General features: G+C 37.5%; 1 protein-coding gene across 2 annotated transcripts; it reads left to right on the top strand.

Annotated features, from left to right (window-relative positions):
• LOC139012183 (TATA box-binding protein-like 1) lies at positions 1–27,687 on the top strand. Of its 2 annotated transcripts, none has more exons than XM_070417725.1 (7): positions 1–258; positions 20,290–20,362; positions 22,849–22,931; positions 23,086–23,149; positions 24,904–25,007; positions 25,092–25,186; positions 27,164–27,687. In XM_070417725.1, exons 1-7 carry the CDS (start codon positions 137–139, stop codon positions 27,241–27,243), a joined length of 621 nt encoding a protein of 206 aa, XP_070273826.1. In that variant the 5' UTR covers positions 1–136; the 3' UTR covers positions 27,244–27,687. The 2 variants fall into 2 exon arrangements, with proteins under 2 accessions (XP_070273826.1, XP_070273827.1); XM_070417726.1 differs by having other exon boundaries at positions 172–258; positions 20,184–20,362.
• Positions 27,688–27,733: the final 46 nt, after the last annotated feature.

The following is a 27,733-nucleotide window of genomic DNA, read 5'->3' on the forward strand; positions in this document are numbered from 1 at the left end:
GTCTCTATGCTCCCCCGCGTCTAGTCTATTTATTGTCGCGGGGCAGCAGCGGCCGCCCCGGACCCGGAACAACAAAGCGCGAAAGAGGGAGCCCGTGCCTCGGGGGCTCCTAGCAACGGGCCGGGGCGGGAGTTCCATGGAGACTGGGGAGCGCGCCCGCCTCATCATCATCCTCGTCCTCCAGCTTATCCTTCGCGTCCGACGCCACCGGCATCAGCGCTCCTGCCGCGTCCTCTGCCGCCGCCCCCTCTTCCCACGGTAACCCCGGAGGCGCCCCTCGGGGCGGGGAGCGGGCGGCCTGAGTGCGGGTGCGGGGCGGGGTGTGCGGGGCCGGAGCCGGGCTGCGAGCGGGGTGTGCGGGGGCGGATCGCCGGAGGAGGGGCGCTCCGCTTGGGAAACGGGTCCGGGAGTCCAGGGAGGGACCGGCTCTTAGGGCAGGGGGGGCACTGGGGGACCTCGTTGGGGGGACTGCGAGGTGGGGGTGGGGCGTCGCTGCCGGGGAGCGTCTTTCAACGGGGTGTCGAGAAGGAAAGAGGTGTTTCTTTCTCGTGCCCGCCGCCCCCGGGAAAGACGGGAGCCGGAGATTCCCTGTCTGCCCCGGTGCAGCCCTCACCCGGGGAGGGTCGTGCACAGATGCTGAGGGTGCGTGGTTTCCCAGAAAACTTGAGGGGCCTCTGCCGCGGCCGGAGGGCCCCCAAATCCCATCTGCGTCGAGAGACCCGCTTGATGGTTATTATTTTTATTAACCAAAGATGTGACGAAGGATCTAGAAACTGAGGAAGAGAGAATGAATTGTGGGTAGGGCTGAGCCGGGACAAGGGTTGGGGTAGGCGCTTGACCACAGGAAGAATCCTAGAAGTAAATGTCATTGGGAAGTGACGGTTTTTCAAACTCTCTCCTGCTGCTGAGACGTGCATCCGCGCGTGCATTGCCACCAGGCTCGGGCTGCAGCCCGTCCGCATCTGTGAGCTGTGACTGCATCTGTCACCTGCAGCTCCCAGGCGACACTGGCGGTTCACCGGCGTGGGCTTGTGTGTGCGCGTTAAGAACCGTGCCTTAACACCGGTTCAAGAAAAGGAAAGGAAGCAAGCTGGGTGTGATTTTTGTGTGAAGAAACAATGGCAGAGTCTCTGGGGAAATTGAAAAAGAAATATAAGAAGGTTCGGCTATAAGCTGCAGTCTCTTTGAAAGTTTAAGGAAATGGTCAGTTAATTCCAAGAGGCTTTTATCACTATCTCGTTTAAAGAATTACTGTTTCATATGGCCAGTTCAATACTTACAGGTTCATGCTGCCCCTTTAAGCCTCACATCACTCACTATTTAAAGGTTTTATACTTTCTGAAACTATTCTAGGTCAGTGAATGAGATTTCCCTGTGGCATACTGAAAAGGCCACATATACGTACCACAATAATACCATTTTTTTGTGTTCAATGGGAACAAAGCTCTTTACATAAACTTGAGAATGAGAATAAAACTGATAGGTCACAGAAGCAATTATGTCAAGCACAGCTTCTGTTTGTCCCCCCACCTTTTTTGCTAAGCCTGACTTCTTAAACAAAAAGGTATCATCCTTATGTCCAGCCCTCCCTTTTTGTACCCTCTGCCCTCCAAATGAGCCCCAGAAACTGTAATGATCTACTGTGTGTTCTTGAATTTGATGCGGGAATACTCAGGCTTTTTCATGTAAGAGAGGTGCAGTGTCTCTTGTTAAAGGAGTTTCCTGTGTGAAGAGGTGGGCAGTTTCCTTTAACAAAGATGGGAAGTACAACACACTGGGAAATTTAAAATGGCATTTTAAGCCGCCAAGGAGAAAAACCTGGTATTGTCATCTTCAGGTTAAATGAATGGACTGTTGCATAATCATATAGCTGTTCTTCTGTGGAGCTGTACTGGGAGATGATCACACTTGCGGCTGTTGGATGGTCAGCCCCAGGATTTTCATAGTGTAGATGAGACACAGTGAACTCAGTCCTCGGTGTCAAGGCCGCATCACACTCAGTTCACCTAGACCTCTTAGCTGTCGCCTCTGTTCCTTCTATATTTGAGTAGGGCGTCAAGCCCTACTTTCCACCTTTATTCACAATCCAATTTTTGCTTTCCCTGCACTCTGCTGCAACACTTCCAACATTTGCTGTCTTTTTTCCTCACCTTTCTTGTGTCCTAATAAAAAATAGGATTTTTTATGCTATTTGTATTATTTCTGTTTCTTAGGAAGTTTTCATCATATGTCCTTGGTCTGTAGATCCTCTTCATTAATGTCACTGTGTTGCATTTTCTTTCTGTGCCCCTCCCTTTATTTGGAGAATTGGAGTGGTCATGTCAGATGTTCTGTATTCATTCTGAATAACTGTTAGTTGTGCAGTACAGCAGGTAATCAAAGGATTGTATGGAGATGAGCCATGAAAAATATTTAAATTTTTAGAATAGACGGTGTTTTAAGAGTTCAGAAGTAATACTGTGATTGTAGACATAGTCACTTTTTTAAAGATAAAAGACTATTTTGGGTTATTTATTGAACCTTAGATTTTCATAATTTTTAGTCTAAAAAACTTTTAACATCAATCTTTTCTGATCATTTTGCACCTGAATGTTAGACCAAAATTACATTTTGACAGATTAGGGGGACAATTGAGGTGGTTCCCACAAATTTTTCTTCATGTGGAAAATTGTTGTGGATGTATACATATATAGAATTTGTCATAAAGTAGAAGAAATATATATGAAACACATAGCTGAATATTTTTGGAGAGTGTTCTTTCTTATAGATGTGATTATTTAAAAATCAGCAAATATTGTATAACACAGTTGAGTGAGTATCAGTGCTGTTTTAGGTGAAGTAGGCTGGTAATAACCTGGTGATTCATTTCATTCTGTTGCATCATAGACCATGTGAAGAAATTATTGCTATGAAAAATAAAGTTTAAATCGATTTCAGAAGAATTTATAGTAGATGGTTTCCATAGTGTCTCTGAGCTAAAACCTCTAGTGTTTTGAAAATTTAGCTATATTGTGATTTTTGAAATAATAAATAAGGGTTTCCTGTAATTTACACCCATACTTGTTGCACCTTTTATAAACCTGATGCCACATCAGGTGTGCAAAGCTGTATGAAAAGTATTTCTCTTCTAGTGCCTTTTGTGCACATGCAGATAGCAGAGAAAATGACATGCATGAACACCAAAATATGATAGACAGAGTTTTTGAATTTTAAGTCCTTTATTACATACTGCTTGGAACTGTAGTTATTGGTATATGGATTTCATCCCTACCTGCCAAATTAGAAGTTCCCTGAGGTTTCGGACTATGACTTGTCATGATGTTGTGTATTCATGTGTGTGTGTGTGTGTGTGTGTGTGTGTGTTTTGAAGATTAATGTTAATGGATATATTTTTATTTTACTTCAGGGATTTAATCTAGTGGATGAGGGCAACCTTTAGGCATCTAATCTAATTAGTAGTTTAATTCTTGATCCTTAAAATGTCAACTTTTTATACTAGCTGCTAGTTATAAGCAGCAAACATTTCTTGAACATGATTAGAGTTTTTGTTTTTTTAACCAATTCAAACAATAAAAATAATGGTTTACTGCCCTGGCCAGTGTGGCTCAGTTAGTTGGAACGTAGTTTCATACACCAAAAGGTGGCGGGTTTGATTCCCGGTCAGGCCACATACCCAGGTTGCAGATTCCATCCCTGGTTGGGATGGGTGAGGGAGGCAGCCGATCAATCCATGTTTCTCTCTCACATTGATATTTCTCTCTTCTCTCTAAAAATAAATAAGTAAATAAATAATAGTAGTAGTAGTAATGATAATGGTTTACTTGCCTTGAGTAGATACAGTATTTGTTCTGGTCACAAGACTCCCAGTTTGAGAAATTTCAAAAGGGTGAAATTATATACATATCTGATGTCTTTCAGGCCAGATAGTAACAATCAAACTTTTATTTAGAAGATAGATGGTATGTGTGTGTGTGTGTGTGTGACTGTGGAAAAACAATATTCCAGAAGTATGTCATTCTGAATCAGGTCATGTCAGAAATTGTATACATCTGGTTTTATCTTTTGACTAAAGTGTGATAAAATACAGAATTTGCTTCAATGGCTAGTTTTATACTGGAAGCACACTTCTGGGGATCCTGTAAAATGTTCAAGAAAACACACACAAAGGTGAACTCTGGGATGGTTCAAATCAGACTTCATGTAGGAGTCAATAATGAGACTTTTAAATTTCACCCCCAAAAATGCTACATAAAAGTTTGCCTGGTGACTTGGACCATGCAGTATTCATCCATCAAGAAAGAATACTGAGGCCCTGGCCGACTTGGCTCAGTGGATAGAGCGTCAAGCCTGCGGATTGAAGGGTCCCAGGTTCGATTCCGGCCAAGGGCACATGCCTGGGTTGCAGGCTTGATCCCCAGTGGGGGGCGTGCAGGAGGCAGCCAATCAGTGATTCTCATCATTGATGTTTCTATCTCTCTCTCCTCCCTTCTTCTCTGAAATCAATAAAGAAATATATATTAAAAAAAAAAAAAAAGAAAGAAAGAATACTGAAAATTCCATTGTGTGTTGACAGAGTTTTCTCGGGACATGTATGGATGACTTTAGTGCTTTGTGTTTAGCATCATAAACATCTGTCTATAGACACCGGTCCATAGTATGCTTTTGTTTTTTAACTCAAAACTTTTAAACAGAAGTAAAATGTTGTTTTATTAATTAAATGGTGTTACCCTTTCTCCTCCTGATAAATTACATTGAGACAGAACAGTTTTGATCAAAATTAGTTACACTTTCTTGGGATTAGAATTAGTATAGAGTTTAAGAGTATGGACTCTGAATACGGCCTGCTTGTATTCAGCATGGTGGCGATGCTGCTTAATATGGCCTTGAGCAAATTACTAAGTGTAATGCTTAGAACAATGCTCAGCATAGTTAGATGAAAAAGTATCCATTGGTGCTAGAAGCAGTGGTACTTGGTAGTACATTAAAGGTGAACCATTAGCTGGCTTGAATGCTTTGTTTCTTTCATTTGGAGGCTTTCTATTAAAGCATTGAAATTCTTTGTGAGCACTGACTGTTCGACTCATCTCTATCTATTCTTAGGCTTTGGTAGGGGGAAAAGCACTTGTTTTAATTTTTGAATTGTCACACAGGCATCTGGTTATCACTTATGGCAGATGGACTAAGTAAAAAGAGATATCTCTGTTTCTTGGAAAAGGAAGGCCAACAAAGCCTTGTCTGGCACTGTGTTGAAGCTATTGAAATGCTATTTCCCTGTGGACTTGACTGCTTGTTTAGCTGTATGGTACTTCTGAATAAAAGCAATAGACACCAATGGTTTCATTTAGCAGAATTAGTCTTTCTTTAGAAGACACTATTTTTTACTTGTATAACCTTAAATGATGGTAAACTTGAAACTTGGTATCATTGTCAAGCCATTGAACTTGAGTTTTCTGTGTCACTATAAATGTTCTAGATAGTGGCTACCTTGTAACTTTAGCAGGAGCTGACACTGCTGCCAGGCTCCAATAATTCAAGTGGCTGGAGAATGACTGCATGAAATTGCAAAATTACTTGTTTATGGCAAGACTAACACCAAATACTGAGCTACCTAGCCAGGGGAATAACTTGACGATTATAGCTTTTTTAGGCTGCTACTGAAATGGTTAACTTTAAGTTAAGTCCAAATATTATAGTTTAGTTTTAGTATGCACATTTGAAACTGCTGACTAGAAAATAAATAATAATGCTAAAATACAATGAATTGCAAACTGTTTTTCCTATTTTGGCTCCTATCCAGGTCTTGTTTTTAGTTGAAATAATATTTATATAAAATATGTGTTATAGAGGTTTATATAAAATATGTTATTAAAAGTATATTTTGCGCCCTGACCGGTTTGGCTCAGTGGATAGAGTGTCAGCTTGAGGACTGAAGGGTCCCAGGTTCGATTCCGGTCAAGGGCATGTACCTTGGTTGCAGGCACATCCCCAGTGGGGGGTGTGCAGGAGGCAGCTGATCAATGTTTCTCTCTCATCGATGTTTCTAACTCTCAATCCCTCTCTTTTCCTCTCTGTAAAATATCAGTAAAATATATATATTTTTAAAGTATTATTTTGCTTTAAATGTACAGGGGTAAAGTTTTATAATTTCTTCCATATTGTGGTGTTTTAGTTGGTTTTTATACCCCTCCTGAAAGAAGATTGGCAAATATGCTTGTGTTTAGAGTGTGGATTTGCTTTTCTGTTTAAAGAGAGTAAAGTCTACTTTGATACTGTTGATTTATTTGAGTAATAACTGCGTTGGCCAGAATAAATTTAGTATTGATGTGATATTGTTAATATTATTCCCATAACCGGTTTCTAAATTTTTTAGATTCTAAATCTAAAAAATAAAGATAAGCCAGGAAATGATTATGGCTATTTTCTCTCTCTCTCTCTCTCTCTCTCTCTCTCTCTCTCTCTCACACACACACACACACACACACACACACACACACACTATATTAGGGCTTTTTAGGAAAACAGGTCTCCAAGGTGTCAATTCTATTGTCCATAATAAAGCCTGCCTGTTTTGAGATAAAGATATATCTAACACATTGTTAATGTTTCCCTAGTGTTCTTTTCACCACACTATTTCAGGGACAGGTGTTACTATCCTTCAGATATAAAGCTAATAAAATCACTATGTAACCTAAAAGTGCAAATATGAAGATGGGTATTTGGTTTTTTACTATGGTCAATATTTATAGAAACAATTGTTGCCTGAACCTCAGCTAAGAACCTGAAACTTGTAGAACAAGAACTAACTCATTCTCTCTAGTTGACCAGATACTTTTGTTGAACCACAAGATTTTTCTTTTTTTCTTACCTGCTTATGGCTACAGTATGCTTCTTGGGTATCTTCAGTTTCTTGTGTGCAGGTGCAATCTAGTGAAGTTGGAATGAGCATCCCATATTTGCTCATGGGTTGACCACATCCCAGCATCTCCCCTGGTGGCAGATTAGGTGGTTGTAGGAAACACAGCCATGTTGAAGACAGACACAGTTCATTAAACCTTCCTCAATACAAACTTTGTATGCTAATCTCAAAGGCACACTAGATTTCTTAACTCAGTTCTCTACTCTTTTTTGGTGGTGGTGATAGGGGGAGCCTGAGGTAAGTGATGTGACAGTTCACAACTGACAAAAAGCTATATTAATACTTTTATCATTTTTCTCAGCAGTATATTGCTATTGTAAATCTTTAGATCAGTTTGGCAGAGAAAATCTTTGGCTAGCCAGTAATCTTGAAAATTCTGCTTCAATGTGTAGTGTCAAATTACTTGGATAATTGTTAATTTGTATGTGCATTCAGAATATGTGTCTTTTAATTTACTCTTTCTAGGCTTTTTGTTTTGGGCCTGTTAAGTTGGAAGAGTTTCAAATGTCTTATATTCTTAATTTATCTTGTGTTGTATTCTCACCCTCACTTTGCAAAGAGATGAATAATAGCTTTATCAAACCCTGTTTAATTGGATGGTTACTGTGCTGAAAGTAACAGATAGGTAGCTAGTCTATAACCAGCTATCATGGAACGGACTTAGCATATGGATGAGTTAGGACCTTTGGGGGAGAAATGGAGTGCAAAACTCTTAGAGGAGGGGAAAGGAAATATGTATCAAAAGTGCTGAGGGTCTATATATGTGTTTTAATTAAATTATTTTCTTACATCAGAAATGCGTTATATTTCTGTATTTGTCAAAGCTCCTGGAACATAGTTGTCCTTCAGGATTTGGGGGTCTGAACTAAAGCCAATAACAACATGTTAGGTGCAGGAGTGCTAAGCAGAACAAAGCAGAAAGTGAAATCTATAATAATAAAAGCATAATATGCTAATTAGACCGGACAGCCGAACGAACAACCTTCTGGACTACCTTCCAGATGAAGCCGGGGCTTTGAGGGAAGCCCGGGTCCCGGGTGCCAGAGGGAAGCCGGTGCGGGCAGCCGGGGGAAGGAAGGCCTACTCTTGCACGAATTTCATGCATCGGGCCTCTAGTAAGGAAATAATAGGGTACTGTTGGAGAGCTTGAGTGGTGTGGACCTATGGAGATTATTATTATAGTGAAAAATGTCTATACTTCCCACTGTTTCCCCACCCCAACAATCCTTTCTTTTAATTGTTCTTAAAGTATTCATTTAATTCATAACTATTGAGTTGATGATCAAGTGCCCGTTGTTAAAACAAATTTTAAAGAAACACATTTATATTAAACAGTTCCCTTCAAGGATCATGAGACAGTTATAATGGAACCTTTGCATTTGCTGTGTCCTCTGCTTTTGGGGTCTTTTCTCTCAGTTTCTCATGTTGCCTGGGTCCTTATCCTTGAAGATCTAACTCTAAGAAGAATTTCTCATCTTTGAGGAAGTTAAGAGGCCTTCCTGGATTCTCCTAAAGTTTCTTTTATTTATTTATTTATTTATTTTAAATATATTTTATTGATTTTTTACAGAGAGGAAGCAAGAGAGATAGAGAGTTAGAAACATTGATGAGAGAGAAACATTGATTAGCTGCCTCCTGCACATCTCCTAGTGGGGATGTGCCCGCAACCCAGGTACATGCCCTTGACCGGAATCGAACCTGGGACCCTTCAGTCCGCAGGCCGATGCTCCATCCACTGAGCCAAACCGGTTTTGGCTCCTAAAGTTTCTTTTGTGACATCTTATTTCCTTTATAACGTAGATCACATTCTCTATTTTAATTACTTCTCTATTTGTTTGTTTCTTCCACTGGAATACAACTTCCACGAGGGTCCCTTACCTGACTATTTTGTTCTGAGCTATATTCCCAGTGTTTAGACACATTAGTTGTATTCTAAATGAATGCAATTATGAGTAGTAATTTAATTGAAGGAGTAGGGAAGGGCATCCTAGGCAGATATAAACTCAGAAAAGGGTCTGCTATTGCAAGAGGATTGGTAACTTCAGACTGCTCAAGTGTATTGAAAGTAGAAAAGGTTATAAAAGTATATTTGGAAACGTGAAGCTCACTGAATTTATAACAAAGCAAGTTAGAGTCTATTTTGTCCATATGAGAGAGCCAAGAGATGTGTCTTTAAGCAGGATGTGGCACAGTCAGGAAGATAATTCTGGTTGCCTCTTTGGTGGATGGACCAGACTGTGGAGATGGGAAGCAGAGAGTTCCATTAGAAGACTGTAGCCATAATGACGTATGAAAGCCTAAAATAAAACACTGATGCTTTGGATGCAGAAAAGAAGCTACATCAGAAGTTAACTGGGTATAGGAGAAAAAAGAGATGAGGGATGGTTCTGAAATGTCTAACTCAGGTGTGTAAGTGTTGGATGGTAGCTCTGTTAAAATTAAGAACCAAGGAACAGCAAGTATTTCTGAGGGGATTAATTTTGGATGTGTTAATTCAATGAATATGCCTCATAGGCAGTTAGGAATATGAGTTCTGATTTCTGATAGGTCATCATTGATGCCAGGAGCCATAAAGTTTAATGAAGAAAAGGATTTATCCAGTGATCTTAAACTTCAGGGGTCTTAAAATCTTTTGAGATTTGAAGAAAACAATGGCCTCCTCTGGTGCCACATTCAAATTTGTGTGTACATAAACAATTTCAAGGGGTTTCTCGCCTCTGGAACCTATTGTTGAGCTGTCAGTCCTGTAATGGGATTTAGTTAAGAACTTCTGATTTAAGGAGTAGATGGTAAAGTATTTGAGCTAGGAGGAGGATTTAAGAAGAAAGGTGCCTCTGAAGCCAAGCAAAGGGTGGGGTGGTGCCAGAGGAAGAATTTTGAGAATTGGGGGTTCCCAGTTATGCCCTGGAATGGTCGAGTAGGAAGGAGTTTCAACTGTGACTTTGGATTAAGCAAAGAGCCATCCATTGGTAACGTTTTATGTCATGCAGAGGCCAAAGGCAGATTGCGATGATACAGTGCATGAATCTGAGTTAAGGAAACAATACATGGTAAACAGTGTGCAGAAATCTTGATAAATAGTCCTCATATGTGGATATAGCTCCTTTTAAGGATCTATTTACTGAAAGGATAATTCTGTTATTTTGACGACCTGTGGTATGGTGTTTCAGCCCAGTGGTTCTTAACCAAGGTGCCCATTAGAAACAACTTGGAAATGTTTTAAAAACCAGGGCCCTACAAACCTTAGTTAATCAGTGCTTTGGGAGTTGAGCCTCTTCATAGTTTTTTGTTTGTTTAAACTTCTTGTTAAGAACCAATGTTCCAGTCAGAATACTTCCTTATCACTCTTGTTACTAGTATGTGTTCTTTTAGTTGTATGTTATTATTTCAATTACTCAGTTTTCTGTTGTGCTACTTTTAAATCATTGTCCTTTAGTCTTTCTCATAGAACTTAGTTTCCATTATAAAAAAATTTATGGCTTTCTTCTGATCTTTAGCCAAGTTCTCCATTTTTATCATTTTAAAATCTGACCAGTTCTGCGTAAAACCAGAAATTCTTAATTGTACTTATATATGGAAAGTGTATTTATTCTGTAATCCTGTTTGCTTTTATTTATGTTACATTTTTTTACCAAATAGTAAAAACTTAACTAGAATAGTTTGAACTCTTGAACTCTATACACTATTTTCCAAGGAGCTAATTTCATAATCTTACATTCCTTTTCTTTCTTTCTTTTTTTAAAAATATGTTTTACTGATTTTAGAGAAAGAGGAAGGAAGAGGGATAGAGAGATAGAAACATTGATTAGCTGCTTCCTGCACCCTCCCCCCCCTCACTGGGAATGGAGCTCACGACTTGAGCATGTACCCTGACGGGGGAATTGAACCAGTGACTTCTTGGTTTATAGGTCGCCGTTCAACACTGAGCCACACCAATCAGGCTTACCTTCCTTTTCTTAACCTGGCAGTCATAAATGGCATAGACCTCTAACAGGTCTACATCAACAAAGGCATTTTATATGAAAGGTAAACCTATAAAAGTAGTTGAAAGGAAACTGTCAAAATGGGAAATTTCACCTGTTATGTTTTCACCTTGCAGTGCTTTCTCTTGATTAACTTTTTGATGAGCTGTCAGCAGTTCAAGTTTGAACCCTGCATTCACACTCTGTTTTTGAAAAAAATATATATTTTTTATTGATTTCAGAGAGGAAGGGAGAGGGAGAGAGAGATAGAAACATCAATGATGAGAGAGAATCATTGATCGGCTGCCTCCTGCATGCCCCCTACTGGGGATCCAGGCTGCAACCTGGGCATGTGCCCTTGACTGGAATCGAACCCGGGACACTTCGTCCCAGACGGATGCTCTATCCAGTGAGCCAAACCTGCTAGGACCCCTGCATTCATACTCTTGAAATAAAAATCAGAATACAGAGAAGTTTGAACTTTATGCATGCCAACCCTGACACCAACCAGAAGCTGAGAGAGGGTTTATTCGGTTTGTGAGCTATCTAGTGAATTAATATTTATACTTGGAAAGAAAATACTCTTTATAAAATGATGCTGTTTTAGTAGCATCAGCATAATGGCTAAATTAGTCTTACAAATTGTGGTTATTTATCAGTAACTTGGGACAAATATCAAGATTCTCTAGAAAAAGATAAACTTCCTAGTTTTCTAAATGATCACCCATGATATGGGAAAATAGAGATATATGTTAAGACCTGTGGAGAAATGAACATGATAAATTTACACTTTAAATGAAAAGAATATGATGAACAGTTTTGTTGCAATTTAATAATTCAAACCAATAACTTTTTTGTTGGTTTGTTTGAAATGATTTTGTTACTGGAGATTTTTTTAAATTCACTGTTAAATTTAGTTATTTTTAAAATACCAGTTTCATTTACCAGATACATCAAAATTGTATTCTTTACTTTTACCCCTTGCTTTTAGACGTGGAAGAACATCATCTGCTTTTGTGCTCCAAAGCTTAAGGATCACAGTGAATAACTGGAAATCCTTTTTATTTTTGAACATTTCTCTAACCATGGAAGAATGAAGGAAGGAAAGTAATAATAGCAACAATGAGAATAGTTAAATTTGAATGCGTATTACCGTGTGCAAGTACTATGCTGTGGGCTTTGAAATTTCAATGTTTACAACACTGTGATGGGTAATGTTATCTGCCTTATTTTGCTGGTGAGGACATTGAGTCACAGAGGCATTAAGTAACTTACCCAAGGTCATATGACTGATAACATGGTAGAGTCTGGATTTAACCAAGTAATCTGCCCCAGAGTCTGAGCTCTTAAATGTGTGTGTGCATGCATGCATATGTATAGATACTGCTTTCTTAATAATCTCAAACTAACGGTTAAGCTCTTACAGACATTGTATTGAATGTGCTTAGTGCCTTGGGAACTATGCCAAGGCTAGGGCACAGAAATAAGTAAGATTTGATCATACATCTGGAAAGCTTATTGTCAACCAAGGAAACATATATAAATAGAAACTTTCACTAGATGGTGGGAAAATGCAGTGATAGTGGTATGCATAGCAACATGGTAATGGGACTCCGAGTAGGGATACTCTGTCTTAGTCATGGGGATCAGATGTCTTAGTCCCTTTGATTTCTTATTTTACCCATCGTGGTTTCAATTACCTTCTGTACTGGGGTTTCCAAATTTTCACCTCCAATCTAGACCTAGACTTACCCTGAGCAATGGACCCTTATCTGATTTTTCTGTCTCTCCTCTTGAATGTCTCACAATTTCCTTCAGTTCATCATATCTAAAACAGAATCCGTACCCCTCCTCCGTTTACCATCGCCCCTGCAAACCTGCCCTCCCTCCAGTGTTTTCTTCTAGTCAGTTGAGTGGAATAGATTAGGTGGTATCTTGGGCCACAAACCTAGAGTCATGCACCATCTCCCTCTTCCTTGAGTCAATCTCAAAGCTCTATTCACTCTGTCTCCAGAAAATGTCTCTCTTCTCTGCTTCTTTCCGTTTTCCTTCACCCTGTCATCAGCCTACTACAGTCATCTCTCCCCGGGACTGCTGCACTATAGACCCTGACTGAGTTTTCTGCCCATTCTTATCTACTAGCTCGTTCTTCTGTTACAAAAGTGGCACTGATATTTTTTAAAAACAAATATGTCATCTTTTGCTTTTCTTTTAGTTCACCGTGCTCTTGGGATAAATATGAAAAGTTTTAACATGGTTTAGAAGTTATGATTTGACCCTTCCCTGCATTTCCAGTCTGATCTTATGCCAATTTCCCATTCACTCTTACCGCTCTAGCCATGCTGGCCCTCCTTCAGGGTCGAACAGTTCATACTTTTAACTCAGCTCAGAGCGAGAACATCTGCTATTCCTTTTACCAGGTCTTGTTTACTGTTTGATCCCCATCCCCTAGCATGCTACGACTGCTTAGATTTCCAGTTCATTGTTATAGAATTGATTGGATGAAGGTGATGCTGACCTATAGAACAAGTGGGAGTTAGCCAGGTGTACAAGTGGGGATAGATCAATTTTAGCAAAAGGAATAGCATAAACAGGCAAAATACTAATATTTCTTTACATGTAAGAGCCTTTATAAATCAGTAAGAAATCTCAGGAGGAAAATGAATAAAGGATATGAGACAGTTAACATAATAAATAGTAGTTAGTAATATTTGAAAAGTTCAACCTCTTTAGCATTCAAAGAAAATTAATCAATTTAATATTGCTGATTTTTATATCTCAGGTTGTCAAAGATTTTTACAAAGTCCTTTGTTGACTAGATACGACAGTATATACATATGACCCCAATCTTGTTTAATATGCACAGATAAATATATGGATTTAGCAGCCTCAAAACATATGTCAATATAAGCATAGAAAAAAATTAGTAATTATCACTGTGGTAGGATTATGGGTGACTTTTTTTGAGTATTTCTTATGTAATTAGAAAATGACATGCTGTCTTCTTTATTTTTTTAAATATATTTTATTGGTTTTTTACAGAGAGGAAGGGAGAGGGATAGAGAGTTAGAAACATCAATGAGAGAGAAACATCAATCAGCTGCCTCCTGCACACTCCCTACTGGGGATGTGCCCGCAACCAAGGTACATGCCCTTGACCAGAATCGAACCTGGGACCCTTGAGTCCGCAGGCTGATGCTCTATCCACTGAGCCAAACCGGTTAGGGCCATGCTGTCTTCTTTAAAAGCCATACACCAAGCCATTAATTTGAAATACTAAATCTGTCCAAATTTTGCTTTTACATAAGCAATTGATATGCTTGATATTTGAATCCCCAAATTTTAGGTTGTATTCAGTAAAATATAGTTTTTTTCTTGTTATCTGTAATTAGACATTGGTTCAGATTAATATTAATGTTAGCACTGACTAATATGACATTATTTTAATAGAGTATTTTTAATTAGTGAGGTGCTCGTTAATCTGTTAAAACAATTATGTGGTGAGGAAATGGGGTTGTTTGCATTTTACAAGTGAGGGTAGGAACAGTTCAGAGCTGTCATGTACCTTCCATTAGGGTCCACATCTTCAACATCCAAGTTTTATTCCATTAGAGATACACTGTAGTACATTGTGAAATAGTGAAATTCTTTTTTTTTTAAAATATATTTTTACTGATTTCAGAGAGGGAGAGAGAGATAAAAGCATCAATAATGAAAGAGAAGCATTGATTGGCTGCCTCCCGCATGTCCCCCACCAGGGATCTAGCCCGCAACCCAGGCATGTGCCCTGACTGGGAATTGAACCATGACCTCCTGGTTCAAAGGTTGATGTTCTACTGAGCCATGCTGGTTGGCCTGAAATCTTTAAGAAGGCTGCTGTTTAAACATTATCAATATGTCTGAACATAGGTTTAAATTAACTGAGTATTAAGTTTAACTTAACCATATTTTCATTCTCCTTTAATTGGAACTTCTTCATGAGAATGTAAACCACTGACTTCTCTTTCCTTAACATCCATTCAGAAAATCAGTATCATTTACATTTTCTTCACCCCCTTTTAGGCATCATTACAAGTATTTTTATCGACTGAAGCATACAATATACTACTCTTTACTATTTTAAAAAATAGATAGTTGCTGGTGACCGTCAGAGCTATTATTAATTAACTTCCATTAACATTTTTGTAGTTTTCTTAATATGAAATTTTCAAAAGTGTAACACTTTATTTTGATGCAAGTTATTCACATGCTTACCAGTCTTCAGAATTGGTATTTAGAGTGAGTCAGAGATACAGTAGTTGCAGACATGTAGTGAACATAGTTTAACTTTCTGTTTAATGTAATGTGATGAAGATTTTGTACATCAAATACTTTTGCTCTTATGTAAGCATTTGTTAAATGTTTTATATTATACTAGAGGCACGGTGCACGAAATTCATGCACGGGTAGGGTCCCTAGGCCGGGCTGGCGATCAGGGCAGATCGGGGCCTTCTGGCTGCTGGCAAGGGCCTTCCTTCATTTGAGCTGCCCCCAGTGGTCAAGCGCATGCACGTCATAGCGAGCGATCGAACTCCCATGGGGAAATTTTGCATATTAGCCTTTTTTATACATATACATATAGATGTTGATATAATATATCCTCCTTTCTTTGGGAGATACAAGGGTTTTTGTGACCAAGCATATTATTAATGACTTTTTTTCATGTGGTTAGAAAATAAAAATGCCAACCCCGAGGACTGGTTCCTGAAGTATAAGCTGTTGGGTCATGCATGAAAACATGTCCTCATGACAGAATGTTACCCTGCCAAACAAGTGAAAGGTTTTGCAATCTTGTTCACTGTTTGCTGGCAGTGGTTCTCAACCTTCTGGCCCTTTAAATACAGTTCCTCATGTTGTGACCCCCAACCATAAAATTATTTTTGTTGCTACTTCATAACTGTAATTTTGCTACTGTTATGAATCGTAATGTAAATATTTGATATGCAGGATGGTCTTAGGCGACCCCTGTGAAAGGGTTGTTCGAACCCCAAAGGGGTCGCAACCCATGGGTTGAGAACCGCTGCCTTAGTGCATGTAACTTTCTTCCTTTACTGCCCCTTTGAACACAAATGCATGTTGAAGGTAAGTGGGAAGTTCAGAATTGGGATATTAATTTAACTAAACTAATGCAGTAGCTCCAGAATTAAAATATAATTCCTAAATTTTGTCTAAGTGCTTCTTCATCTAAGCTGTTAGAATTGGGAATTTTAGAATTAAATGGGATTTTAGAAACCATTTAGTCTCATCTCCCCACCTAATAGAAGACTCATTCTATACCCTTCCTAACTGTTGGTTAATTATCTAGCCCTACCCCCTACCCCTTTCTTTTCTTTCCTTCTCTCTTCTCCCTTCTCCTTTCTCTCTCTCTCTCTCTCTCTCTCTCTCTCTCTCTCTCTCTCTCTCTCTCTCTCTCTCTCTCTCTTACCTTCTTAAAAGACCAGATTGTAACTATTTTAGACTTGTGGGTCATTTGGTCTTTCTCAGAACTGCTCAACGGTGCCATAGTCATTATGTAACAACATGAGTATGGTTGTTCCAATAAAACTTTTTTTATAGAACAAGCGCTAGCCCTTTGGCTATTGCTGACTCCTGCCTGACCTATTAAGACCTCAGTTTTCTCTGTCTGGTAATGTGATTGTTCTCAAGTTTTGTACCAATTCATTAAATACTATTTGGTTACAATATTCAGCTATGTGAATCTATCAAACAGTAATAGCTGCCATTTATTAAACATGGTGTGTGTACTATGTGCTTGACATAGATAATTAAATTGAATCCTTAGAAACACCCTGGGAGGTACAGTGATATTATTACCAATTTCCAGAAAAGTAAGGTATATGCTGTACTGTTAAACAGGTGTAAAAGAACACTCTCTTTCTCAAAGGCAAAATGTTTTATTTTTTTCCATCTTGGTCACAGGCATGTGTTGGGAGACTGTCAAGTATAGTAATTGGTTGGAATCACCATACAAACTGTTTTCTATCTGCTATTTTGGGAGCTTTACAAAGAAGAGTTGGTTTAAATGCCATGTCTTACTTTTAGGAAAAAAAATGATCCCTAGGGGAACAAGTGCATTCATGTTGTGTTTGCAAATTAGTCTATATCCAGCCTTCCCCTCTGCCATTTCTTAAATCATGGATGGCAACTTTGTGGTTAAACCTTTTAGGCCCCTCCCTCAGTATCTTCTTATGCAACTTGAATACACTTAAAGTAGCTACGATCTACTTTTTTGTATACTAAGGTTTCTTTAGGGTTATTTGTTTGTTTTGCTTTTAGTTATATTATTACGGTGTTTATTATGGCCTTTCAGTTTAAGTATCTTTTCTGGTGTGGAATTTAAAATGTAGTAGTCTTAGGTGCAATTTGTCTTAAAAGCCAGGAGGTGGCAGTGTTTTCCAGGTGCTGCTTTAAGATTTCAGGTGCTGAAGGAATGTTTTTAAATACCACTAGAAAGTCAGAGGACCTAAAGAACAGTGTATTCTTGTCTGAAAAATCATGGATCGAAGAAGAAGTTGCTTCAACTCTACAGTGCACTTTAATGAAAGCTAGAAATAGAATATTTCCTGAAGTTAGGACAGCTGCAATTTTGAACTTTGCTTCTTATTTGAAGGATATATTTGAACTCATACTAGGTATTTACTTCAGAAACAGGAAAAAACACCTGATTAAACCATGTCTTCATATCAGACTTTGGGCAGTGGAAAAATAATTAATAACTATATTTAAATAAAAATGGAATTAACTTTATTTTTCTTATAGTAAATCTAATATATATTTGTTGTTCTTAAAAAGAAAAATCTAGTCTACAAAACAAGAGAAGAAAAAAGTTTTACAATCACTCAGATGCCAACTCTCTGAATACAATAATTGTTAATGTTTTGGCTGTTTAAGTATCTAAGTATATACTTATGATGAACTATGTGTGTGACCTCGTCTTTAGAATTTAAGTTGCTGCAGTATAAAAATAATCATCTGTTTTGAATTTCAAGGCTTCTTTGCATTCACAAAGGTTTGCTTTACCCCTTCTCTCTTGACTTATTTTTACCCTACATATTGTCCTTGAATTTTCTCCTCAGTTTACTAATTTAATACTCAGAGAAGTAGATCTGAGTGAATTTGTTTTAGCCTATTTGATGTAAAAACAAAACAAAACAACTTTGTGAAGCAGTAAATTTGACATAGTTTCTTCATATGTAATTTCTCCTTAAATAGTGTTTTGTAGCTTATTCTCATGGGATGTGTGTCAATTAGGATTAGGTTTGGCTGCATACCTCAGAAATCCAGTATGAGGGTCTTAACAGAAATAGACTTTCTCTCATATTCATGACATCTAGAATTAGGAAGTGCAGGGATAATAAGGAGTTTTATTACCCAGAGTCTCATGATCCCAAATGGCTCCTTGAGCTCCAGCTCTCACATCCAGACTCTAGGCAGCAAGTATGAAGAAGGGCAGAAAGGCAAAGGGTTTTTTTTTTTTGCTGGCTTAGATCAGTCCCTCTAAGCACACTTTCCAAAAGACACAAAACTATTTCATTTTACATTTTATTGACAGTCACAGAGTCATGTGGCTTTTTGGCTGTTCCTGTTGCCTGGGAGCCTGAAATGTGTAGTATTTTATTTCTGCCACAATGTATGTGGCTAGACAGCTGGGTTCTGTTCCTTGTGAAGGAAGGATGGAGTGGATGTTGGGGTGAGCAACTTGGAGCCTCTTCCTCACAGTTAAATGTAATCATGGGAAGTGATGCTAAGAAACCTCTGTTCTGACAGTTGATTTGAACACTCATTTTATCCATAATCACTTTTGGTTTTGTGTTATTATTTCCAAGATACATGTGCTAAATACTTTTCATACATTTTATATAATCCCCCAATACTATCTCATAGGCACCATCCATTATTACATGTCACATCTGAGAAAACCAAGGCACAGAGAGACTGCTTAACTTGTCCATGTTGTCATAACTAGTAATTGATTATTCAGACATTGAGTCTGCTGCTTAAGATCAGTATTGAAAACTGCCTCTGTCCTCTGCTTATTAATCTACCTATATATCTATTAATAAGGGCCACTGCCACCCCTGCCCCACACCTTATACATAAAAATCATTTGAGGTTGCTTAAACATACAAAGAACAGGAAAACGAGAAAATAAGCAGATTATAGGGAACCTAAGAGTGAGAAAATACAATGCAGTTCAGGAACAATTGGTACACAGAATTGGATGCAGTCTGATCCTGTGGAGGTGCCGGAAGTCTTGGTCTGATTTGTTCCTGGGTTCTAGTATAGCGGAAGGCAGAAAAAGAAAATTGAATTTTCTTTATTTGGACACTTGGCATCTTCATTGTTTAGTCACATAATAATTTATATCTGTTGCTATTTTCTGATTTTCTCTGTAAATTAGGTAAGATGAATTATCATTACTTATTTATTTAAGATGTGGAAACCCAGTTAAAGAAAATTTTTTTAGCTGGAATATGGGTCTTATGCATAGTACAAACTAGGGCTCATTTTGTTTGTTTATGGAAATGCTTCCTGTCAGTTTTTAAAAGATACGTATTTTGGAAGATTGTGATCTCAGTAAAAATGGTGTTGTGCTAACTACTTGTTAGAGCTCCTTCCTACACCACACACACACACACACACACACACACACACACACACGTCTGTGAGCTCCTTGAGGACAAAAGACTTGGCCTCATACACTTTTTTTCTCCAGGATCCTCAATGTATAGTTGTTCAGTAGGTGAATAATGAATGAATGACTGGTAAATGAGAAACATTTGTTTATAAATGTTATAAATAATGTTTCTGCTTCTTTAAACTTAAGTCATTTACTCAAAATAAGTGAAAAATAGGTCTGACTTTTTATAGCCCTAGCAAATGTGAGATGGGTTATAGTGCCATTAATGATTAGATATTGGAACCACAAAGTGCAGCCCTTGAACTTGGTGTGTTGGGAGAATTGCCATAACTGTGATACACCTGGAACATAGTGGTGGTATAGGCAAGTAGCAGGAGATAAGTTTGGCAGCCTCCTGGCGTGTAAAAGTTACTTATTAAATTTAAGGAATGAAAGTTAGATTTTAATGATGTTATCTTTTAAAAATGGCATTTTTAGTGGGGAAAATAAGGGACATGATTTGATTTGAGTAACATTTAAAAATAAATAGTATCGATTTGTTTTTTGCATTTTAGTTTTCAAGTTTATTTGTGAAAAATTCAGAAAACATTAAAGTTTAATTACTTTATTTTATTTTGTTTCTCAGGATGTGATCTTCGTGGTGGGAAGCTAAGTTTTTAAACTACCCCAATGGATGCAGACAGTGATGTTGCATTGGACATTCTAATTACAAATGTAGTCTGTGTTTTTAGAACAAGATGCCATTTGAACTTAAGGAAGATTGCTTTGGAGGGAGCAAATGTAATTTATAAGCGTGATGTTGGAGTAAGTATCTGAATTTTGGTATGTATGCTAATTGTATAGTGCTAGGAATGATGTACTAAAATGTATTTATTCTATAGAGCAGCGGTCGCCAACTGGTGGTCCTCAGACCACTGGTGGTCCGTGAGGTCCAAAAGATTGGCGACCGCTGCTATAGATAATTTATGAGCACCTTACCATGTGCTAATTGTGCTGGATACAATAGTGAGCCCTGTAGAAGTGGCACCTTTTCTCATGAAGTAGCAGCTTTTGGAGATACTTATCTCCAAGTCTTACCAAAGAACTCATTGGCTACTAGACATTTTATACTGTTCTCTCAATTTCTTTTGACTGAAGAAGGCAACTTTTATACTTTTTATGTATATTTATTTAAATACTAGAGGCCCAGTGCACAATTTGTGCACTGGTGAGGTCCCTCGGCATAATCCGGGACCCCTCGGGGGATGTCAGAGAGCTGGTTTCAGCCTGATGCCCACAGGCCAGGCCAAGGGACCCCACCAGTACATGAATCTGTATGCATATCTTTGGTTAATCTCTTCCTGCCCTTCTCCCTCCCCCCTTCCCTTTGAGATTCATCAGTCTGTCCCATGTTTCCATGCCTGTGGTTTCTGCTCCTGTATTGAGTGTCTGCCCCCTGGTGATCAGTGCACGTCAACCAGCCAATCACTTAGACTTTTATATATAGAGATAATTATGTTTGAATGGTGTCCTAGGATAGAGAAAGTCAGATTGTAAATTTTGTAGCATGTTGTCATAGCCCTCTTTAATTAGCCAGGATAGCTGGTATTCTTTCAGTAGCAAATTGCTGAAAATATGGTTCATATCCTACCCTGTACATTCTAAATTGTAATTTTTGTAAAACCCATAATACTGAAAATAAAAGCTGTTAACTTGCTTTTTTAACCTTAGTGTTTTGAGATTAATATTATACATGACAGTGGGTGTTCATTTGGCTTTTATAAACCAATGATTGATGAGATTATATATCATATATTTTTTATGAAAATTAAGAATGTATTTGAAGGCTTTATTTAAGCTCTAAAAATTAGATGCCAGTATACTTAGGAAAATTATTATTAGTTCTTAGTGCTAGAAACTAAGTGAAGATGAATTAAAATTTTCAGTGACCCGCAATTAAAGATTTTCAAGTTCAATAATGCCATCTTCATTTTGTTTTTAAAAAAAGGAGTAAATATGTTTGCAAAAAAGTTTAGAGAAGAAATTGCCTAATGCTACTTTGAGACTTTTAATATACCATATGACAGGGAAGTCATTTTTCCTAGGAACGTTAACTGAAAAGGCTGAGTTGATGGACAAGCTGGTGGTGAAAGACAAACGTAGAATAAACTCAGTCTGGTGTTTCCCAGCCACTTGTGTTTGAAATTTTATAATTATTTACTCAGATTTCATTTTGTGTCTTTGTTAATTTTTGTCTTCGCAGATTTAATAGCTTTCTAGTTTGATAATATGGCATATAACAGAGAAAAGGAAGACCTCAAACTGTAACAGGAGTTTTAAGGAGAAATATCTGATTCATTTATGTGCTACATTACTCAGTAAACATTTATCTCTTACATATAATGGGCATATGATAAATATTTCCATAAATGAAAAGTTGCAATGAAAATTTAAATTCACAATTATCTTGGATCTTAGCTCTTGACCTATTTATACTCACAATGTAAATAATTTTATTCAAACCCATAGCTTTAAATGCCTTTCATATCTAAAATTATATCTCTAGCTCCAACTTTTCCCCTGCATTCAAAATTTGCATATAGAACTAGAATATATAATAGGCATTTTAACTGTAAGACAATGTCAAGTAGTGATGGATACCATGAGGCTGAATAAAGCAAGGTTAGCATTTACAGGGCAATAAAGGGATGGGTGTTTTGGTGGAAGAGTCAGGGAAGGCCCCTCTATGGAGGTGACATCTGGTGAGAAACTTGCATGAAATGAAAATATGAAGGAAAAATATTCCAGTTGAAAATACCAGCTTCTGCACAGCTCATGAGATGTGAACAAATTTCCCATATTTAAGGATCCATGCAAATTATAAATTGTAGTCATGTGACTGGAGTGGAATGAGAGAAGAAATGTTTACATACCTGGTAGCTCATTGGTTTTAAGTATTATTAGTGAGAGATTTATATAGTCCATGTATTTTTTAATTAAGTGTCCTTTTGGATTAATACATTCTTTTGTTCAGTATGGTACTTGATTTCAGAATGGGTAGATGATGCAGGGAACAGTTATTTTGATTGTGGGAAAGCTTAGAATAGTATTTAAACATTAAAATAGCCACATAGAGCAGAAGCATACAGGGTGGGGCAAAAGAATGTTTACAGTTGTTTGGATGAAAAATTATACAATAATTAATAATAATTATTAAGAATAACTGTTTTGCATACTTACAACTGTAAGCCTACTTTTGTTCCACTCTAAATGAAAATTAATCCTTATTATGTACTTTTTTTTTTTTTCAGAAAGTATTAATGAAACTTAGAAAACCTAGAATTACAGCTACAATTTGGTCCTCAGGAAAAATTATTTGCACTGGAGCAACAAGGTAAATTTTATTTGGGTTTTTAATTTTTTAACTTCCCCCTCATGAAAGGAACATTTGTAAACTTAGAAACAAAATCATATGTACAATTTGTTATGTTCCTCAGTATAAAATTGATTTCCTATATAACAATCTTTTTTTCCCCCTAAAACCATAGTGAAGAAGAAGCTAAATTTGGTGCCAGACGTCTAGCCCGCAGTCTGCAGAAACTAGGTTTTCAGGTAACGTTTTCAAAATGTATCCAAACTGCAAATATTCAAGGATTTATTATTGTAAAGTTAAAACTTTGAATTTAGTAGACTAAAGAAATCACGACAGAAACTACCCTCATGATTAACCTTTTCCTAAGGTTTTTATACTGTTCTTCAGTATAAAAAGTTAGTAGCAAAATTTGTCCACGTGGATGTTTTTAAAGGATCCTGACTTTTTTTCAGATTCTTCTTATAGAGAGACACCGGCTTGTTTTCTTACAAGTTAACTACTTTTTTTTTTTTTTTGGCAGCCCATAAGTTTATTGTGTCTTCAAGACACTATACAATGTAGACTCATCTCCCAGAGGAGGGTCTTTCAGAGACAGGGAGCCATCCTCCATATGAATTGCTCATTTGTCGTTTTCATAGGTGGATGGGTTCTTCCTCCTGGATTTCCCAAACTCCTCAGTCCACCCATGTGTAGACAAGATAAAATACTACAAATGCTCGCCCTCCACAGTCGCAGGATCCACTGGCCTCCGTCCGCCACTTCTTAACTACCTTTTTAACTCTTTAAGTTTTTTTCACCTTTAACAATGCCCCACCTCTCCCTCCCCCCAAAACAAACAACCACCAAAAACACCACATATTTCTGATCATCCCAAGAGTAGTATACATATATATATCAGGATGAGCTGAGAGCTGCAGGACCCTGTTGACATGTACACACTGGTTGGCAGGCTCTCACACTTATACAGTGATCATCGCTGGCTGGGTAACCTCATCAAATATAATTTTGTAGAGGCATAAATTTGAATAAAATTAATACACATTATGCACTTGCTAAGTCACTTGCAGATAATGAGTAAATGAAAGATAAAGACGCGTCCCTAAAGAGATGAGCCTAGGCTCTTTTGAATTTAGATGAGAAGTGATGGGAAGTTAAGTTTCCCTCCTCTGAGGTAGAAGGTGAGAGGAAGGCACTGAGGAGCTGGTGGGTGTGGGAGTTCTGGTGCTTGAAGAGAGGTGGTATAGAGACAAAAAATGGTGGGGCACTTTGCACAATTTTATGGCTTTCTGAAGCTATCTTGTGCAGGTACTGAGTTGGAGGATGGGTATTTATCCAGAATTGTGGTTTTACTAGGAACATTTGAAAAGATAAGATAAAACCAGTCAAGGAGTTGCTGAAGTTATTAATTTGAGAGGACATTATTTTTAGCCTTAGAGCTTCTTATCTTAGCATAAAATTAGAAATGTTGAGAGAAATTCCAATAAATTAAAAGCACAATTTTATCCCTTTATCCCTCACTCTGTCCCCCTAAAGAAAACAAACATCTAAGCTCACAGAAAGATCATTTTACCTTACTGCATATAAGAAAAAGTCTGATCTTTGGAGTTTAGTGTATACTCAACTATTCATTGAGTTTTAAAGTAACAACTTTTCCATTTAAACTCTTGAGAAGAGGACTGTGTTTTCATTTTTTTTCTATTTGCTCTCCTATCCCAATAGACTGAATATCCCATTTCAAATATAAAAAAAACAAAAACAAACTAAACTAAACATGAAATTCAGTCATGCAAATATCTCAGGTTTTATTTTATTATTAAAGTTTTTGAGTTGTTTTTCTTTAATTAATCACTGGTAACTTAAAATACTGGGTCCATGCTTAAGATATTTGTTTTATTTGCTTTTTAAAGATTGAAACTTATTTATTAAGGATTTCTCTGATGAGCAGATTTTTTTGTTTCAAAATAATTCACTGAGTTTTATTTCTCTCCTAAAGGTAATATTTACAGATTTTAAGGTTGTTAATGTTTTAGCAGTGTGTAACATGCCATTTGAAATCCGTTTGCCAGAATTCACGAAGAACAATAGACCTCATGCCAGGTAGGTCTTTGAGAAATCAAAGTAACTTACCAAATTTGAAATTACTTGTCAGGCTATACTTATATTGTGGCTTTCTTTGTGTAGTTATGAACCTGAACTTCATCCTGCTGTGTGCTATCGGATAAAATCTCTACGAGCTACATTACAGATTTTTTCAACAGGAAGCATCACAGTAACAGGTATTTTATGATATTGAAACCAAACTTGTCAATTCTGTATTGAATGAAATAAGAGGTGCCCTTACCAAAATAGAAATAAGGTCTAATTTGTCACCTTTAGTCACTTTTGCCCTTAAAGGGGAACCAGTCTCCTGACTTTAATATGATAGGTTAGTTTTACCTGCTTTCATATACTGTTTTAAAATCATAGTACTTTGCTTCTGTCTTCTTTCACTCATCATTATCGCAGTGGGATTCATCCTCCGTGTAGTGATAGATCATTCATTCTCATTGCTGTGCAGTGTCCAGTGTATAAGTATACTGTCCACAGGCATTTGGATAGTTTCCAGTTTTGAGCTATTAAAAATATTCTAGTATATTTTTTCATAATAGTGCTTTTAAACTTATAATATCTTGCATTTAAAATACTTAAGAGAATTCAGTTTTATGAACTTTATAAAGGTTTTACATAAGCAAAGATATAAATATAGTTTGTACCTATTTATTACATATCTTTTGAGTCAACTATTTGGAAGGGGTGGTTTCTAAACACTAGGCCTAGGTGTCAAAGGGTAGCATTAACTCTGCAGGATGATTTGTACAGGTACCATGGTTATAAGTTGTACAAAGACATTACTTGGGAATCAGACCCAGCTTTTGGCACATTTGTGTTAAGGGAAATTGCTTTAGTGTCCTTGAGTTTTTCTTTTTATTCCCTCAATCCTTAAAGGAGAATAAAAATTATTAACACCTTTAAACACTCAGTAAATAAGTTTTAGTTTTGACTCATCCCATGGGTTTTCACACCTACTTCTGAAACTTTTCAAGCTTATTGCCAGGGCTGTGCCTGAATTAAAAGTGGAACACATCTATTTGTTCCCTTCTTTCAACTGTCATTTCTGTACTTTGGAACCCAGACTTCTGAGGGGCCCCAAAGTCTACAGATAAGTCTCTACTAAGTATAGAATAAAATGATGCATATGTAAAATGTGTCTTTTATTGAGTTAATAAATATTTAAACAACACAATAACAAACTGAAGACAACTGACCTGGTTAATAAGGATGCATTATATATTTACATCTGTAATATTTTATGAAATTCTATAACAATTCAGTGAACACATACTCAGTATGTGTTCCCACGGGCAAAGCACTGTACTATGTGTAGGGGTAAACTGAGTCAAGAAGGGAGTGGACCAGTGTAAGACGTATTCAGATTGTCAGAGTATACAGCAGGTCCATATGTATGTTTTTTAGGATCCTTCAAAGGTGGTAAGTATAGTTAGTGAAACCATTTTTATTCAAAATGTTATGAAAATATTTTTTATTACCCACTTTCATGTTTCTTTTGAGCTATTTAAATGAAAGATTACATTTTTTAAAAGTTATTCCCAGCGTCACCTCATTCCCTTGTGCTTTTTTTGTGTTCTATTGCCTCAGTAAGCTGCGAGGGTGAGATGGCCAGATTGGTAGTAAACATGTTGCTGCCAAGGAGCAGTAAGCCTGTGGGCATTGTAGACCAGGTGGCTTCTAACAGCCTCCGCGTCCCAGCACCTGGGAAGCAGCTTTGCTTTACTCTGCTGGGTTTCCGACTCCCGCAAGCTTCAATTGTAGCCTCACAAAAAGCCAGACTGCAGTCTCCAAGAGGATAATGGTTTTCTGGGCCCGTTTGTCCTTTCTCCCGTTAATAGTCCTATCATAGCACTTTCTGTTCTCCTCTGGGATAGTTTGTGTGTAGTTTTTTTTATCTACGCTCTTTTCACACTGGTGCCCTAAAACGAGACGAGTAACATCATTTTTGTTTCAGATTTCCTTTAATTGTCCAGGGAAAATTTTATTCTCTTAGTTTTCATTATGACTATGTGTATAATTATGTTTGCAGATTATTTAAAACAGTAACCCCCGAACTGCTTGGGTATTTTTAATTGTGAGAACTGAGCTTTTCCCAGTGCTTTCCGTGCCTCTTCTCACCCCTTCCTCCATTGTGTGTGTTTCAGGGCCCAATGTAAAGGCTGTCGCTACTGCCGTGGAACAGATTTACCCGTTTGTGTTTGAAAGCAGGAAAGAGATTTTATAATTCATCACTTAATTGGTTAGAATCCCTAACTGAGCACCTTTTAAAACCTGCTGCACATTGGACTCAAAAGGAAACTGGACCAACAGTAATTGAGAAAATAGACTCTTTTATTCATTCACGGCTACAGTGTAAAAAGCTCCAGTCCCTTTGGATTTTATTTCAAACTTTGCTGTAATATAAAAAGGAAGTTTACAAGACATGACATTGCTGCTTTTACAGAAGGACATTCTATTTATTTTCGCAGTAATTCTCATGTCCCCATAAGCAGAGCTGTCACAGTGTGCACTACCTTAAATTGTTTTGTTATTTTTTTCCAGTTTGAGCTAATGTGTTTTATTTGTGAATAGTCTTTTACATTTTTGTATGCTGAATATGGGCACCAAAGAACCTGTAAAAGTTATCTTTTTCAATTGAATATGCACAAATAAAAGTTTGGAAAAGGTCTCTCTTCATATCCATTCTATAACTTTTATTCCCCATTTTCTATGAA

Source organism: Myotis yumanensis, unplaced genomic scaffold (genome assembly GCF_028538775.1).
Source record: "Myotis yumanensis isolate MYYU_CA2020_CCGP unplaced genomic scaffold, mMyoYum1.0.hap1 SCAF_6, whole genome shotgun sequence".
NCBI lineage: Eukaryota > Metazoa > Chordata > Mammalia > Chiroptera > Vespertilionidae > Myotis > Myotis yumanensis.